General features: G+C 36.8%; 2 protein-coding genes across 2 annotated transcripts; both read left to right on the top strand.

Moving 5' to 3' along the window:
* The first annotated feature begins 334 nt into the window (after positions 1-334).
* Positions 335-2,269, top strand: LOC109211334 (gibberellin 2-beta-dioxygenase 1-like). Its single transcript, XM_019374868.1, has 2 exons — positions 335-732; positions 1,903-2,269. The coding sequence occupies exons 1-2, from the start codon at positions 335-337 to the stop codon at positions 2,267-2,269; spliced, it is 765 nt and encodes a 254-aa protein (XP_019230413.1).
* A 315-nt stretch (positions 2,270-2,584) lies between these two features.
* Positions 2,585-6,161, top strand: LOC109211333 (gibberellin 2-beta-dioxygenase 1-like). Its single transcript, XM_019374867.1, has 3 exons — positions 2,585-3,043; positions 4,295-4,646; positions 5,883-6,161. Exons 1-3 carry the CDS (start codon positions 2,646-2,648, stop codon positions 6,159-6,161), a joined length of 1,029 nt encoding a protein of 342 aa, XP_019230412.1. The 5' UTR covers positions 2,585-2,645.
* The last annotated feature ends 11,330 nt before the right edge of the window (positions 6,162-17,491 follow it).

The raw sequence follows: 17,491 nt of genomic DNA, 5'->3' as shown, positions 1-17,491 counted from the left end.
AATAGTAAAAACTCTGAATAGACTTATAGTAATATACTTGAATTGCATTTTATTATTATAACGGGTTTTGTTAATACGATGGCGTTATATAAAGATTTGTTTACTTATTTACTTTTTTAAATATCGACACCGCTTACGAAAAATTTTGCGTACCCACTGAGCAAATACATACACTCCACCATTATATACATCTGTCACTAAGCCAGAGATGGTTTTACTTTATATATAGTTTGTAACGCCTCCATCATTTGTACCCATGCAAGAAAACCAGCAATCTTTTTCCCATTCTTGTTCTTCCTCGTAGAAAAAGAAAAGAAATCTTGAAAATACAAATATGGTGGTTTCATCTAAACCAATTCTTGAAAATTCTTCTCACATTAAAACATGCAAACCCTATACTTCTGATGATAATATTCCAGTGATAGACATGTTAGACCCTCAAGCTAAATTCCATATTATAAAAGCATGTCAAGAATTTGGATTCTTTAAGGTTGTCAATCATGATGTTCCTAAAGAAACAGTGACCAAATTAGAAGGTGAAGCTGTTAGGTTCTTTAATTTGCCGCAGTGTGAGAAGGACAAAGCTGGTCCTGCTAATCCTTTTGGTTATGGCATTAAAAGAATTGGCACAAATGGTGATGTTGGTTGGATTGAATATCTTCTCTTTACTACAAATACTGAACTCATTTCAGAAAAATCCGTTAATATTCCTGGAAATTCTCACCTTTTCTGGTAAGTGCAACAAACTCTTGAAATTTCCGAATGTGTTTTATTTTATTTTTTTTATTTTTTGACAAAACAAAGAACGTGTTTTCTACTATGTATTTTTCCTTTTACCTAAGTATGCTATTTTTGTCCACGGGTATTGCCGTTAGCAAATCTATTTTAGCAACCATACTCTTTTTTTAGTAAAAATTACGAATAGCTCAATTTTTCACGTGTCATTTATTCGTATACTCACATATATACGACTTTCTTGAGTTGCTCTATGCTGGAAAAATTCGGTTAATATTTAGTGTGTGTCGATGTGTTTAGCCATGACTTCACTTGCGGACACCGCATTATTATTTGCAAGTTGAAGTATACAAAATACTGAATTTTAGTATTTAAAATATCATTGAAATATCAAATAATTTGTCTGAATTATATTTCAAGTGAAATAATAATGATTTTCACTCACAAAATTTTGAATTACTTTCGAGTGGAACTCATGTTAAAACACAACTACAACATTGATATACCTTCTTTTTCAAAAATAAAAGAGAAAAAAATCAACTTCAGATACAATTTTTCTTGGAATCTCATTTTTTCCCACTTTTTTAAATAGTAAGAGAGAAATTGAGTAAAATATCTTTTGTGTTGCAAACCTCAACCTCATATTCTGTACTCCCCTATTCTTGAAAAGATCACTATACACCTTGACCTTTGACTTTTCGTTCTTTCTGATGCAAACTTCAGCCAAATATCTTCAACACAAGCCTACTTATATCTTTTGAGGGAGAATGTTCCACCTTCTTTAATTTCTACATTTAGGATTCGAATATATAATATTATTATTCCTTGGGTTCTAGCTTGTGTGACACTCTTCTCTTTTTAGATAATTTGAAAAAGAATAAGACATTTTTATATTTAGTGCTAAGTAAATAATTTAAGTTTAAACTCTCTCTCTTATCCTTAATGTGATTATTTATGGCGACAGAAATAATTTATGCCTTACTTTGAGAACACAAGCTTCAAATATTATTCTTAAATTCCCTGCACAATAATTAAACATCATCACATAAATTAGGACGGAGTTAGGAATATATACTACTCCGCAAAAAGTGAACCCTAATTAGACAAGGAAAAGCACCATTTCTTTTATATTTTTCTAACTTTATTTTCCTTCCTGTTTGTATACAGGTCTGCTCTCAATGAATATGTGTCAGCAGTGAGAAATATAGCATGTCTTGTGTTGGAAATGATAGCAGAAGGATTAAAAATGGAGCCAAAGAATGTGCTAAGTAAGCTGCTAAGGGATCAAAAGAGTGACTCTTGCTTTAGGATAAATCACTATCGACCATGCACACAACTTGAAACATTGAGTGGAGGTAGAAATTTGATTGGTTTTGGAGAGCATACAGACCCACAAGTAATATCAGTTATAAGATCTAACAACACAACTGGTTTGCAAATCTGCCTCAGAGATGGGACATGGGTCTCAGTACCACCTGATCACTACTCCTTTTCATCATTGTGTGATCTGCAGTATAAAATTTCATGTCTATAAACCAGACNAGCTATCTTTTTTTAGATTACTAGTATTAATTGGTAACCTAGAATAAACTATAAGTCAATTTATTATATCTTATAAGTAACATGTTAGATTACATTAATAATATAAGAAATTATTTACACTATCAATATATATAACTTAAATCCAAAGAAAAATATAAAGAACGAAAAAAAAAAAGAAACTCGGCGCCAGATGGCATAAACTGCCTAGCAAATACATACACCAGTATATACATGTGTGACTAAGCCAGAGATGGTTTTACTTTATATATAGTTTGTAACGCCTCCATCATTTGCACTCATGCAAGAAAACCAGCAATCTTTTTTCCCATTCCTCGTAGAAAAAGAAAAGAAATCTTGAAAATACAAATATGGTGGTTTCATCTAAACCAATTCTTGAAAAATTTTCTCACATTAAAACATGCAAACCCTATACTTCTGATGATAATATTCCAGTGATAGACATGTTAGACCCTCAAGCTAAATTCCATATTATAAAAGCATGTCAAGAATTTGGATTCTTTAAGGTTGTCAATCATGATGTTCCTAAAGAAACAATGACCAAATTAGAAGGTGATGCTTTTAAGTTCTTTAATTTGCCGCAGTGTGAGAAGGACAAAGCTGGCCCTGCTAATCCTTTTGGTTATGGTAACAAAAGAATTGGCTCAAATGGTGATGTTGGTTGGATTGAATATCTTCTCTTTGCTACAAATTCTGAACTCATTTCAGAGAAATCCGTTAATATTCCTGGAAACTCTCACCTTTCCTGGTAAGTGCAACAAACTCTTGAAATTTCCGAATGTGTTGTTTTTTGACAAAACCAAGAACGTGTCTTCTAACTATTTTTCCTTTTAACTAAGTATGCTATTTTTGTCCACGGATATTGCCGTTAGCAAATTTCTTTCTGCAACCATACTCTTTTTTAGTACTTCCTCCGTTTCATATTATTTGAGGTAGTTTGACTCGGAATGAAGTTTAAGAAAAAAGAAGAAGACTTTTGAAACTTGTGGTCTTAAAAGCTTAAGGGGTAAAAGGTTTATGGGGCCATGCCATTTGTGTGACTATAAAAACATCTCATTAAGGGCAAAAAGGGTAAAATGAAGAGTTTAAAGTTGAATTATTTTCAAATTTAAAAATGTTTCATTTGTTTTGAAACAAACTAAAAATGAAAGCACCTCATTTAATATGAATTAAATGAAACGGAGGGAGTAAAATTAAGAATATTGACTGGAATAGCCCAATTTTCCATAAGTCATTTATTCGTATATTCACTCATGCGACTTTCTTGAGTTACTCTATAGTGGAAAACATCGGTTAATATTTAATGTGTGTCGATGTGTTTGGCCATGACTTTACTTGAGAACACCGCGTCATTATTTGCAAGTTGAAGTATACAAAATACTGAATTTTAATATTTAAAATATCAATGAAATAGTAAATAACTTGTTCGAGTAATATTTGAAGCGAAACAATAATGATTTTCAGTCACAAAATTTTAAATAATTATCGAGTGAAACTCATGTTAAAACACAAATGCAACATTAAATACGTTTTTTTTTAAAAAAAAATCAACTTCAAATACTATTTTTCAACTTCAACCTGATATCATGCACACACCTACTTATATCTTATGAAGGAGATGTTCCACCTTCTGCGGTTTCTACATTTCGGATTTGAATATATAGGACTATTACTCCCTCTGTTCCAACTTATGTAACACTCTTTTCTTTTTAGGCAATTCGAAAAAGAATAAAACGTTCCTATATTTTTCAATAATTTAATTGTGAACTTATCATTTTATTCTTAATTTGATGATATATAGCCAAATAAAAATTTTACGCCTTATTTTTAGAGAAATTTTAAATCATTCTTAAACTTCATGCATAATCAGATATTACATAAATTAGGACGGAGTTAGGAATATATACTACTCCGCAAAAAGTGAACCCTAATTAGACAAGGAAAAGCACCATTTCTTTTATATTTTTCTAACTTTATTTTCCTTCCTGTTTGTATACAGGTCTGCTCTCAATGAATATGTGTCAGCAGTGAGAAATATAGCATGTCTTGTGTTGGAAATGATAGCAGAAGGATTAAAAATGGAGCCAAAGAATGTGCTAAGTAAGCTGCTAAGGGATCAAAAGAGTGACTCTTGCTTTAGGATAAATCACTATCGACCATGCACACAACTTGAAACATTGAGTGGAGGTAGAAATTTGATTGGTTTTGGAGAGCATACAGACCCACAAGTAATATCAGTTATAAGATCTAACAACACAACTGGTTTGCAAATCTGCCTCAGAGATGGGACATGGGTCTCAGTACCACCTGATCACTACTCCTTTTTCATCATTGTTGGTGATTCCTTGCAGGTAATAAAAATTTTCATGTCTATAAACCAGACAATCCCCAAGTAAATTAATCACCAAATGTATTTTTAATTGGGGAACGTCAACTTTCACAACTTACATTCTAGTGATACTAGCATAAGGACAGTGCAATGCACAAAGCATTTCGCATTCATGCACGGTCTAAGGAAAGGTTACACCTAAAGGGGTATGATGTAGATATTCTACCCTAATACAAGCATTAATGACTGCTTTCATCGTTCGAACTCATGACCTACAAGTCACAAAATAACTATATGTCAGCTGTCACAACTTACAGAGTCTAGTGGTACTAGTAGAAGTATTTCACAATACGTTGAATTCTCACTATTTGCCATCCTTTTCTAATCCTTACAACAATAGTAAACCCAGTGTAATTTTAAAAGCGAGGTATTGGGGAAGGTAGTATGTACACAACCTTTTTCTTACCTTATGAAGATAAAAAAAGTTATTTTCGATAGACCTTCGCTTCACTATTCGATTTTCTTTTGTGATCCTTGTGTAATAAAAAGAATTTAAATTAAAAAATTATAAAATGTCTTAGCTTATCAAGAATTTTTAATCCTAGAAAATGCTTCTGTTTCTTTTTTCCTTTCCTCCCGACGTATAGCGTTTGGACATAGATTTGATTGAAACTTGAAAAAATAGTTTTTGAAGTTGTGTTGAATTTTTTTTTTTTTTTTTTTTTTTTTGAAAGTTGAAGACATGCATTTTATTTGAAGAAAAATTAAAGTTTTATGAGTGGATCGAAAGAAAAAAATTCACTCAAAATGGAACTTGAAAATTTTTGAGGTTTTTTCCCCAAAACATGATCATATTTTATAAACAAATAATGTTTCAATTGAAAAAATGAAGACAATCTATGGCCAAACTGGAGCTTAGTTGTTGCTTATTCTTTACATCCCATATGACGGTTTAGTTTCTTTCTTCTGTTTTTCTTTCCTTTCCCTCTTACAATAATTATTGTTTTAATTTTTATGCAGTAACAAAGCAAAAGATATTTATACAATCAAATTATTTATATGACAATTACAAGTAAATATCTATATAAGCACAAAATTTTGAAAATGGTATAAATGGTAGTGATCTTCTATAATTGGTTAATTTATACTGATTTGGTAAAATACTTTTAATGTTATCAGTGTATACAACTTAAATACTTTTATCTAATTGAAATTTTTGGGTTTATTTTAACTTTGTTTCTATGTGGTTTAATGGCAGGTAATGACTAATGGGAGATTTAGGAGTGTAAGGCACAGAGTATTGACGAACAGTTTGAAATCAAGATTGTCAATGATATATTTTGGTGGACCGCCTTTGAGTGAAAAAATAGCACCTTTATCTTGTATAATGGAGGAAGGAGAAGAAAGTTTGTACAAGGAATTTACATGGGGTGAATATAAGAAATCAGCCTACTTGACCAGGTTGGGTGATAATAGGCTAGGACTGTTTGAGAAGAAAATTAAAGTACGACAATATGGTCGTAGTTTGCTAATTTAGGGAAGATATTTTAGGATTTTGTCATCCAACAGACAGGTTTGGAAAGATTTTGGCCTTGGTTGGAACCCCTAGGTAGAGAAAACCAAGATTTTGTTTTGTTGTTAATTTCATCGCCTACTTCTTTTATTTTTTTGTGTGTGTTTAATTAAAAAAGATACCCTTGTATACTATAATAAATACATCATTTTATCATCCTCGTGTCGCTCTCTTTGTATATGTGGTGAACAATGTTTTAAAAGGCGGGCGTGAGGCGAGGCGTTTTACCTCTGACGAGGCGAGGCGTAAGTCCTGAGACATGGGGCGTAAGTCCCACGGATCTTTAAATTTTACTGATTTCAAGAATTTTAAGATAGTATAAAATAAAAAATAATTACAAAAATTACATTAAAATCAAAAAATTATAACAATTAATCTATTTAAAATATTTATAAAGTATAACTCAACTATGAATAATACGAAAAGTATGACATACATCATAATATGCAAATTAGCTGCAATGTCGTTGCAACTCAAATATCAAAAGCAATGTATTCGATACGAAATCTTATATGTATCTCCTAATCTTGAAAGAATTTCGATATTATAATTGGATATTTTTCTTAAAATGCTCCTTTTATTTAATATGCTTTCTATTTGAAAGAGAATTTATATAAAAATATAATTCATAATTTAAATATGATTCTCTAGCATCATTTATTTTTAAGTTTCAACAAGTTAATAAAGCGACACATAATTTATCATACAATACCATGATAACTAATTATTTGTAAATAGTTACTAGCTAATACCGAGCTATTAAATTAATAAGTATTGTATCTTGTAAACGTGAAAAAAAAATATTTAGAAAAATAATTATAAAAAATTATGGACTATTATATTGTAAAGACATAACAAAAGTTGATAAATAAATACCTTTTAAATGAAAGATTTATTAAAAATTAACTATCATAGCAGTCTTAGTGGATAACGTGCAATAATTTTTATTTTAATTATGACATAAAATACTCTCAACTTAAAGATTTATGATAAAGAAAAAAATAATTTTGAATAGTCAACGATTTATTAAGCAAATTTGAGAATTTACAAGGTTAGTTACATAGAATTGCATAAAGTTCTATTAGGCGAGCCCAGTACGCTGGGCGTTGGGCGTGTACGGGGCGTAAGCCCCGATGGCCAAGGCATAAGTCTCACAGAACTAAGCCCCACACATAAGTCCAGGGGCGTTTTACGAGCGCTCCGCCCCGAGGCGAGCCCCGGGCGAATCCCAATTCTGCCTTTTAAAACAAAGGTGGTGAAAGCTTTCGATTTCTTAGCTTGTTTAATTTGTACGCATGTTCAGTAAGTCCTACTGCAAATAGAAAGGATAAATTGTTGGCAAGAGAGAAGATCTTAGGCCGAACAAATCATCGGTTCCGAAAGCCTGAATTGATATCGTTAATTCTAATGATTCGCTTTGCTGCTGGGGTGCAATCACATTTTGTGACACTTCGAATGTACGTAATGTACAATCTTTTTCGCACCATAGAATTAAAATGTCTTACAACTTGTAAAAGTCCACGGTATGTGTCACGACCCCAACCCCGGTCGTGATGGCGCCCAACATACTGTTAAGCAAGCCCGACCATGTACACAACCTTAGCCAATTAATCTAGATAGATAAATAAATATTCACTAATAAAATACCAAATTTAAGTGCGAAATCTCTGAAATAATCTCTAATATTCGAAAACCCCCAAATAAAATACTAGTCAGCCCACAAATCTGGTGTCACGAATATGAGCCTCTAATACAGAATATTCACCTAATCACAAATCTGTCTAGGAAAGAAAATACGAATAAAAGGATAAAGATAGATGGGAGAGATCAAGGCTGCGAACGCCATGCAGCTACCTCGATACTCCCAGATCCTGCTGCTCAGCTAACAAATTCTCACTCACCCTGTGGTGTACCTGAATCTGCACACAAGGTGCAGGGAGTATTGTGAGTACTTCCAAACCAGAAAGTAATAAACATAAATAAGGGTTGAGAGTAAGAAATCCTGGACAGGCACAAAGGAAGCTATAATTACAGCAGCTCAATCTAGATAATATAAACTCAATAAACTAATGAAAACAATTATAGAATATCACAGCAGGTATATAAGTAAATGGCAATCAAGTATGCAATGCAACACATAAACCGGTACCTCCAGTAACCCGCTGCGGCCGTGCAGCCCGCTCCATTTATTTAACGTCGACGACGCTCACTGGGGGTGTGCAGACTCCGGGAGGGGCCCCTTACGGCCCAAGCGCAATAATAAGTCATCTCGTGGCATCAAACAGGCCCTTGGCCTCATATCAATATCATTATCATACCACTGCGCGCGTGCAGCCCGATCTAATAATCAGTTCAAAATCACATAAGCCTTTCGGCATAATAGTATAAAAATATTCAAGCCAAACTTTATTTAAAAATATTAATTTAGTTTCTGCTTTAAGAAAAAATGGCTGAGTTTACAAAACAGTGTCAAACACCAGGACTGAGTTTAACATATAGAAATATGGTAAGAAACCAGTAAAAATAATCCCCGAAGGATTCAAGTAATTGGCACGAAGCCCAATTATGACAATTAATCCATTTTTATAAGGATATCACAAAACTACAAATAATTAGGTAGTAATTTTATTAAGCGGGACGGACCAAGTCACAATCCCCGACGGTGCTCTACCCCACGCCCGTTATCCGGCATGCAAGTCACCTCACATAGTACTACATTGTGCAAATTCGGGGTTTCAAACCCTCAACACAGCATTTACATTTATTACTAACCTCAAGCCGGCCAAAGTCCTAGCTTGCTATGCCCTTGCCTTTCGAATTCACCTCTTCGCGCGTCGAATCTGACCAAAACCACAATGTATACGTCACAATATGCCAAGGGAATATAACCCAATCGAAAAGACTCGAAAAACATCGAAAATCACGAAGTTTGCAAAACCCGAGCCCCGGGCCCACGTCTCTAAAAATTACAAAATTCACATCACCGGATTCCTCGTCTCGCCACGAGTCTATACATATCAAATTTACCACAATCCGAGTCCAAATGACCCTTCAAATTCTCATTTTTGTTCTCTTAGGTTTCAAGCCCTAAACCACCATTTTTGACCTTATTTCCTTAAGTTTTCAGCCTAATTTCATGTATTTGCATGATAAAATTGTGTTCTAAGTCCAAAAATGCTTACTTGATCGAAGACCTTGAATTTCCTCTTCAAAATCGCTCAAGAACACCCCAAGTCCGAAGTTGATATATGTATTCTGTAAATATTTCGCGAAGGGAATTAAAACCCTTTCTGATCAGTTATTTCCGCTTCTGCGGTCCTTTGTCGCTTCTGCGACTACCGCATCTGCGGTAATTTTTCTGCTTCTGCGGAATTTCATTTAAAATCCAAGGCCGCTTCTGTGACATAATGTCCGCTTCTGCGGAACTAACTCTCCAGCACAAAAATCGCTTCTGCTTTCGCCTGTCCGCTTCTGCGGACTCGCTTAAGCGGAAAAAGTTTCGCTTCTGCGAAACTACCCTACTAGGCCATAAGCCGCTTTTGCGACCCTCCTCACGCTTCTGCGGAACCGCTTCTGCGGTCCGTTTCCGCAGAAGCGAAAATACCAGATATCAGATATGAACCTGCAATCTCCAACTTAAATTTTCATCCCGTTAGCCATCCGAAATCACCCCGAGGCCCCCGGGACCTCAACCAAAGACACCAACATGATCCAATACCTTATTCTAACTTGCTCCCATTATCAAAACACCTCAAACAACACTAAAACCATCATTTCTCATCGAATTCAAGCCTAAGTTCTTCTAAAACTTCCGAAACACGCATTCGATCAAAAACTCAACCAAAACACCTCTGAATGACCTGAAATTTTGCACACACATCGAAAATCACCTAACGAAGCTACTGCAACTCTCGGAATCTCATTCCGACCCTCGGATCAATATCTCACCTATCCGCCGGAATTCGCCAAAATACTAACTTCGCCAATTCAAGCCTAATTCTACACCGGACCTCCAAAATTACTTCCGATCACACTCCTAAGTCACAAATCATCCCCCGAAGCTAACCGAATCGTCGGAATCCACATCCGAGCCCTCTAACTCATAGGTAAACATCGGTTGACTTTTCCAAAACAAGCCTTCCTTAAAGAGACTAAGTGTCTCATTTCTTATCAAAACCATTCCAAACCAACTCTAACACATCAAATACTGATAATGAAACATGAAGGAGCATAACATGGGAGAAACGGGGCGGTAACTCACGTGACGACGGGTCGGATCGTCACAGTATGTATCTTCATGCACATTCATTTGCAAGAGAAATTTTTCATTTGCAAGACTCGACCTCAAGACCTGTGATGAAGGTCGAGGGAATCCTATCCCTTCCATCACAACCTTAGTATCTGTCGTACCAAAGAGTACATGATTAAGATGCCAGTTTCTTGCTTCAAGTGGTGGTGTGGCAGGAATTCTGTGAACCATGAAATAAGAAAAACATTGTGGATAAAACAAGTAAATTTCCATACTTGAGAAAGATGCTGAAAAACTCATCTTGATATTTCAATGTGCGACTAGATTCCATGAATGTTTGAGAGTTTAAAATATTCTCATAATACATAAACCCAGAAGAGGAATTGCTCAGATCTAGAAATGTATCTTCCCAAATCAAGAAAGAAGGTTTAACGACACAACGATCTGGATTCAAATTATCGTGGCAGGAGAAGAATTATGCCACTCAATTTTTTTAAGGATATAAATTGGTTTTGAGAAGCACAAAAATGAGGAGTGAGGTAGACACATGCCCCAGGCGAGAATGTAACACGCATCATGTTTAGGCGGAACATTTAGTTCCTACATTTTAGCCACCAAACCAAGAATCTGTGTTACACCAAATCGAACTATTAGCTGGCCAAGTGTTAGTTGAAAATAGAAAAGTTACACAAGTTTAGAAACTGTATCATGAGTTTGAAAGGCGTTAGTCCATATTCAGTGACTAAAGCGAAAAGGGTTGCTATTCGAAATTGAACAATTTTATTATTCGTTAAATTTTTGGCTAATATTAACTCCGATTAGTAAAAATTTTGTTTTTGCCGTTGATCCCTAAATGAGCTCTAATTTAAAGGTAACTTTAAACTATAGTCACAGTTAAGAGTTAATTTTTTCTTGAAAAATTTAAACGTACGGAAGTCTACAAGTTTTATGTTGGAGTTCACCTAATGATAAGGGAAATAGGGGACTATTCGCTAGCAAGAAAATGATGGACAAATAATATAATGAAGAAGGAATTAAAATTGAATAATTTCGAATAGTACGAGGACAACAAAACCTTAGACCACTTGTAATCTTGCCCAAGAAATGTCCTCGGGTTGAACGTCTTCTCTTGGTGTTGCCTGCATAGCGAGACACAAAGCAAGCCATGGCGGACTTTAGCTAAAGCATATTGACAGTCAACCTAAAAGTAATGAGACGTCCGAGGATTGATATATAGGAGGCCTTGCTAATATCTACACAAAATCTTGTTGAGATTAGTGCAAATGGTTAGTAGTATTTTAGTATTGGTAGTAGATAGTAGTAGAATTAATTCATTCTTTGATTCTTTGTATTGGGCCTCGAAGCCCATTTGTAATTATTCAGCATCTTGTAGTTAGAGATTAGTGTTTAGGCTATATATATATATATATATATATATATATATATATATATATATATATATATATATATATATATATAGAGAGAGAGAGAGAGAGAGAGAGAGAGAGAGACAGGCCCATATGTATTAGAGACGGACAATTATTTCATTTTCTTTCTAAGCAGTAATGAAAGGATCCCAATTCTCTCTCTCTCTCTGAACCTTTCTAACCCTAGCTATGGATTCTTCAATTTTACTTCGAATCTCAGTCTTAACATGGTATCAAAGCTAAGATCCAGTTAAAGCTCGTGATTTCCTTTCATCTGATCTTACCCTTGAGGTTTTTCATTGGAGTTTTCTGTTCCGATTCTCTTCGATGTGGTTGACTAATTTTGACGAAATTTATAGTTTTTCGTCAAAGTTATGCGTCTTTGATGCTCATTCCTTTTATACTCTGCTTCATCTCTTTGGATTTCCCCCGTTGATTTTGAGTTTCATCAAATTCAAGCCAAAGTTAGGGTTTGATGTTCGTGATTTCATCAGTGGCGTTGTTGCTTTCGCTTCACAAAGGAAATTTGGTAAACTTACTTACTTGTAGATTGCATGCATAGTGTTTGTTGATATCTTTTCCCTTATAATTTGAGAAAATGCCAGACAAAAATTCATCTACCCCTACCCCTATCCTCTCTGATTCTAGACCTGCATCTTCTCGTTCTGCTTTCCATGAGGATGACTATGCACATCCTTGTCATCCTCTGTATCTGCATCCTTCTGATGTGCTAGGAACCTCTTTAGTTTCAGCACCATTTGATGGCACTGGTTATGGGAGCTGGATACACATTATTCTAGTGGCACTTTCTGTCAGAAACAAACTTGACTTCGTCAATGAAGTCTCTGTTAAACCCCCTGATACCTCTCCTCTAGCGATAAACCCCCTGATACCTCTCCTCTAGCGAGACAGTGGCAGAGATGTAATGATCTGATGGTTTCGTGGTTAACCAACTCTTTGTATAAGGACATAGCTCGTAGTGTTGAATATTTTGAGCTTGCCAAAGACATTTGGGGGAATTGGAAGAGAGATATGGTTAGGGTGATGCTGCCATAATTTTTGAACTCAAAAAGGAATTAGCCCATATATCCCAAGGATCTCTTGACATTGCATCCTACTTCAATAAAATCAAGCAACTATGGGATGAGATTGTTGCCTTATCAGGTACTAGAGTCAGGAGTTGTAGTAATTGTGGTGTGAAGTCTGATTATCAGAAGGATGAGGATGTCCAAAAGGTTTATCAATTTTTGATGGTTTTAAATGATACATACATACATACTAGGAGCAACATCTTCATGATTAAACCTTTTCCTTCTGTTAGCACTGTTTACAGCATCTTACTCTCGGATGAAAAACAGAGACAAGTTTCCACTTCTCCTCAGTTTCTCCCTAGTTCTGCTTCAATCAATGCTGGTGTATCCAAGCAAGTCTACCCTTCCAAAGTCAATTTTGATTCTTCCAAGCCTCCAATCTGTATGTATTGCAGGAAATTAGGACATACCGTTGACAAGTGTTACAAGTTGCATGGGTATCCTCCCAATTTCAAGCTTACTAAGGGGCCTCCTCCAAGGAAAATTGCTGCTCATGTTTGCTGGAGCATGATTGCTCTTCCAATGCTATGGTTCGTGGTGGAGGGTCTCGATATGATACTTCTTCTGAGAGTGTTTCTAACTCACTGGTGCCTGGTTGTCACGATCCAAACCGGACCCGGCCGTGATGGCGCCTCTCGTGAAGACAAGGCCAGCCGACACAATTTCCCAAGTCAACCAATTTCCATTAAAAGTTATTTTTATACCATTTATAAACCGTTAATCTCATAATGAACATTTAAAAGAAAAATGCAGAATAATTACACAAGCCCAACATCGGGGTGTCACTAGTCATGAGCATCTACCAAGGTCTGAATACAATAAAAACAGTAAAATGTACTAAGTACAGAAATGAAAATGAGAGGAAGGAAGCGGTGTTGCGAACGTCGTGCAACCATCTTGCTAACTCTGATGACTCCGCGTTTGAGCAACCAACACCCGCTACCGGGTTCCGAAATACCTGAATCTGCACACGAGGTGCAGGGAGTAATGTATGTACTCCAACCCAGTAAGTAATAAGAGTAAATAAAGACTCAGTAGTAGGAAACAATGAATCCACATTTATGTTAAACTCAATAAGCACACAGGCTGGTAAATCAGAATACGAGTCAATCGCCTCTTTTAAGATCAAGCTTTTGATAAAAATTATTTAAATTGCCTTCCGACAGATTCAGTAGGGGTTCAATGCCATTTTTTAATAAAAGAGCTGAAAACCATAATCGGCCCTCGGGCAAAACATAGTTCATAAATAGCCCCTCGGGCAAAACAGGAGTCATAAACACCTCCTAGCAAGAAAATCTCAGTGGAAATAACAAAAGCCAAATCAGTGATTAAGTTCTGAACATCTCAAAAACCCCAACTTAAATGAAAGTTGCTTAAAAGCATTTATCTAACATTTTCGACAGAGGCTCAGTATAAAGATGAGTGAAAACAGTAATTAAATCAACATATTAGATAGAAACTCACTCTAAAGAGAAGTGAAAATCAATAAGTTCATAATCAGGCCCCTCAGGCAAACATCACTCATGTGCATGTATATAACTATCGCCCCTCGAGCTAGCCTCTCAGTCACTCGTGACTCAACTTCTTCCATTCAGCGCTCACACTCAGCACTCACGCTCAATAGGTACCATATAGTAACCGCTGCGGCGTGCAGCCCGATCCATATATCGCTGCGGCGTGCAGCCCGATCCATATATATAGTCGACTGCGCTCACTGAGGGTGTGCAGACTCCAGAGGGGCTCCTACAGCCCAAGCGCTATATCGCTGCGGCGTGCAGCCCGATCCAACATATCGCTGCGGCGTTGCAGCCCGATCCATATATCGCTGCAGCGTGCAGCCCGATCCATATATATAGTCCTCACAACCAGGCCCTCGGCTTCTCTTAGTCATTAACCTCACAATCAGACTCTCAGTCTATCTCAGTCATCAACCTCACAATCAGACCCTCGGTCTATCTCAGTCATCAACTCACGATCACTCGGACCATCAGTAAAACAGGGAACCCAGCCCAAACAGTTGTCATATTTTTAAGAAATATAGTGGTAAAACCAGATTTAAACAATAACCAGGTAAAAACATGACTGAGGATATGCTTTCAAAACAAATAGAGTGCGGAAAAATAGTATAAAATTCTCTTAAGGGTCTCAACAGGTCGGCACAAGGCCTCAAACATGGCATACAACCCAAAAAAATAATATCAATCTCTATAACATGGAATATCATAAGGTTTCAAATGAAATATGCGACTTAACAATCGTACGGGACGGACCAAGTCACAATCCCCAACGGTGCACAACTCCACGCTCGTCACCTAGCGTGCGCGTCACCTCAAAATAACACAACGATGTGTAATCCGGGGTTTCAAACCCTCAGGACAGTATTTACAATCATTACTTACCTTGATCCGGTCCAAACTCTAGCCTGCGATGCCTTTGCCCGTACGAATCGACCTCTGGATGCTCCAAATATAGCCACAATCAGCACATAACCATTAAAATATGCTAAGCGAACAAAGCCCACTCGAAAATATCCAATTTACATCAAAAATCCCGAAATTGCTCAAACCCGGACCCCGGGCCCATGTCTCGGAACTCGATAAAATTAACATCAATGGAATCCTCATCCTCTCACGAGTTCATACATATCAAGAACATCAAAATCGGACCTCAAATGGCCCCTCAAATCCCCACTCAATGGTCTCTTAATCCCAAGCCCTAATCCCTTAATTTCCTCTAATGCCATGATTTAACAATGGAAAAATAATCATAAACATGAGTAATTAGGCTTAGGGAACTTACTCAACTGTTTCACTTCGATTCTCCCTTGAATTCGCTGCCCTAGCTCGCTTCCCGTCTTCAAAAATGGAGAACTTAGCAAAATTTCACGAAGGAACATTATATACTTTCTGGCCCAGGTATTTCCGCACCTGCGATACCAAAAGCGCACCTGCGCTTTCGCTTCTGCGGAAAAAGACCCGCTTCTGCGGATTTCACTTACTCCTTCAGGTTCCGTATCTACGACCCAGGTACCGCACCTGCGGTTCCGCAGATGCGGTCAAAGTCTCCGCTTCTGCGGCCATCACCGCTTTTGCGGTCTCCTTTACGCACCAGCGGCATCGCACCTGCGGTCACCAATCCGCAGGTGCGGAAACAACAGAGGCAGCAAATTTTCTACTGCAAAACTTCAAGTCCGACTTCCCGATAACTATCCGAAACCATCCCGAGGCCTCAACCAAAATCACAAACATATCCCATAACCTTATTCGAACTTGTACCAATCTTCAAAACACCTTAAATAATATCAAAACCACAAAGAGGCATCAAATTCAAGTCTAAGGTTCTAAAATCTTTCGCATTTCGCTTTTGGTCAAAAAGTATACCAAACCACGTCCGAATGACCTGAAATTTCGCATACACATCCCAGATCACATAACGAAGCTACTACCACTCTCGAAATTCCATTCCGACCCTTTTATCAAAATCTCGCCTACCAACCGGAAATCGCCAAAATCTCAATTTCGCCAATTCAAGCCTAAACCTTCCACGGACTTTCAAAATGCATTCTGATCACGCTCCTAGGTCCCAAATCACCTAACGGAGCTAACAAAATCATAAAAATGCCAACCCGAGTTTATACACAAGCAAGTCAAATCTTGGTCAAACCTGTCAAATTTCAAGCTTCAAACTGACAACTGTTCTTCCCATTTCATTCCGATTACCTTGAAAACCAAAACCAACAATTACATGAGTCATAATACACCACACGGGGCAAGTTATGTCCGAGAACTGACGAACAAAGTGCAAAAACTCAAAACGACCGGTCGGGTCGTTACATCCTCCCCCACTTAAACGTACGTTCGTCCTCAAACGTGCCCAGAGTTGTTCCAAAAGCCAACCACTCGCTGAATAGCCTTACCATGCATATACCCGGGGGTGATCCCACGTGACCCTATCTCATATAGGTCCGATAACACATATAAACTGAAATTTTACAATACAATCTAGCCCATAAACCATTGAACCACATTTCCACTTCTGAAATCCTCGATGCAATCAGAATCTCACATTTATACTGCGTATAAGCCCGAACAAGCTGTAATAACCCATACCTGCTATCTCAGGTGCAATCACATGATATACCACATAACTCAAACACTTGTAGTGTTAACTTCTAATCACAGCAGCTGCACACAACACCCGAATACCGATAGAAAAACTCTTATCACTAAAGTCTCATTCCAACACCTCCATATGCTGCCAATGATAGCTAAAACACGCAGTAAGCCATAACCATTTCTCAGATTCACCATTCCTGAAGCCACTTCTCCTTTGGCAAAGGCCATAGCAACTTTCTGAGCTGAACCTCGATATTATCCTTCCAGCATGCTGAAATCAAATCCGTTCGTATTCATTAATGATCCTAACGATCTCCTCTAATCCAACACACTACTCTGGTGACATGACACATCAATACAGGCCTAAGCCATAACTTGCGCAATACGCGTACCAATAAGCAATGGTCCGAAC

The sequence above is a fragment of the Nicotiana attenuata genome, unplaced genomic scaffold (genome assembly GCF_001879085.1).
Source record: "Nicotiana attenuata strain UT unplaced genomic scaffold, NIATTr2, whole genome shotgun sequence".
Classification (NCBI taxonomy): domain Eukaryota; kingdom Viridiplantae; phylum Streptophyta; class Magnoliopsida; order Solanales; family Solanaceae; genus Nicotiana; species Nicotiana attenuata.
Note: the sequence above shows the minus strand (reverse complement) of the source record. Positions and strands in the feature narration are given on the sequence as shown.

Bases quoted from the DNA above. Each gene is read 5' to 3' on its own strand.
- LOC109211334 (XM_019374868.1), top strand. From the start codon at position 335: ATGGTGGTTTCATCTAAACCAATTCTTGAAAATTCTTCTCACATTAAA. The intron at 733-1,902 runs GTAAGTGCAACA...GTTTGTATACAG, and splicing joins GGAAATTCTCACCTTTTCTG to GTCTGCTCTCAATGAATATG.
- LOC109211333 (XM_019374867.1), top strand. From the start codon at position 2,646: ATGGTGGTTTCATCTAAACCAATTCTTGAAAAATTTTCTCACATTAAA. The intron at 3,044-4,294 runs GTAAGTGCAACA...GTTTGTATACAG, and splicing joins GGAAACTCTCACCTTTCCTG to GTCTGCTCTCAATGAATATG. The intron at 4,647-5,882 runs GTAATAAAAATT...GTTTAATGGCAG, and splicing joins TTGTTGGTGATTCCTTGCAG to GTAATGACTAATGGGAGATT.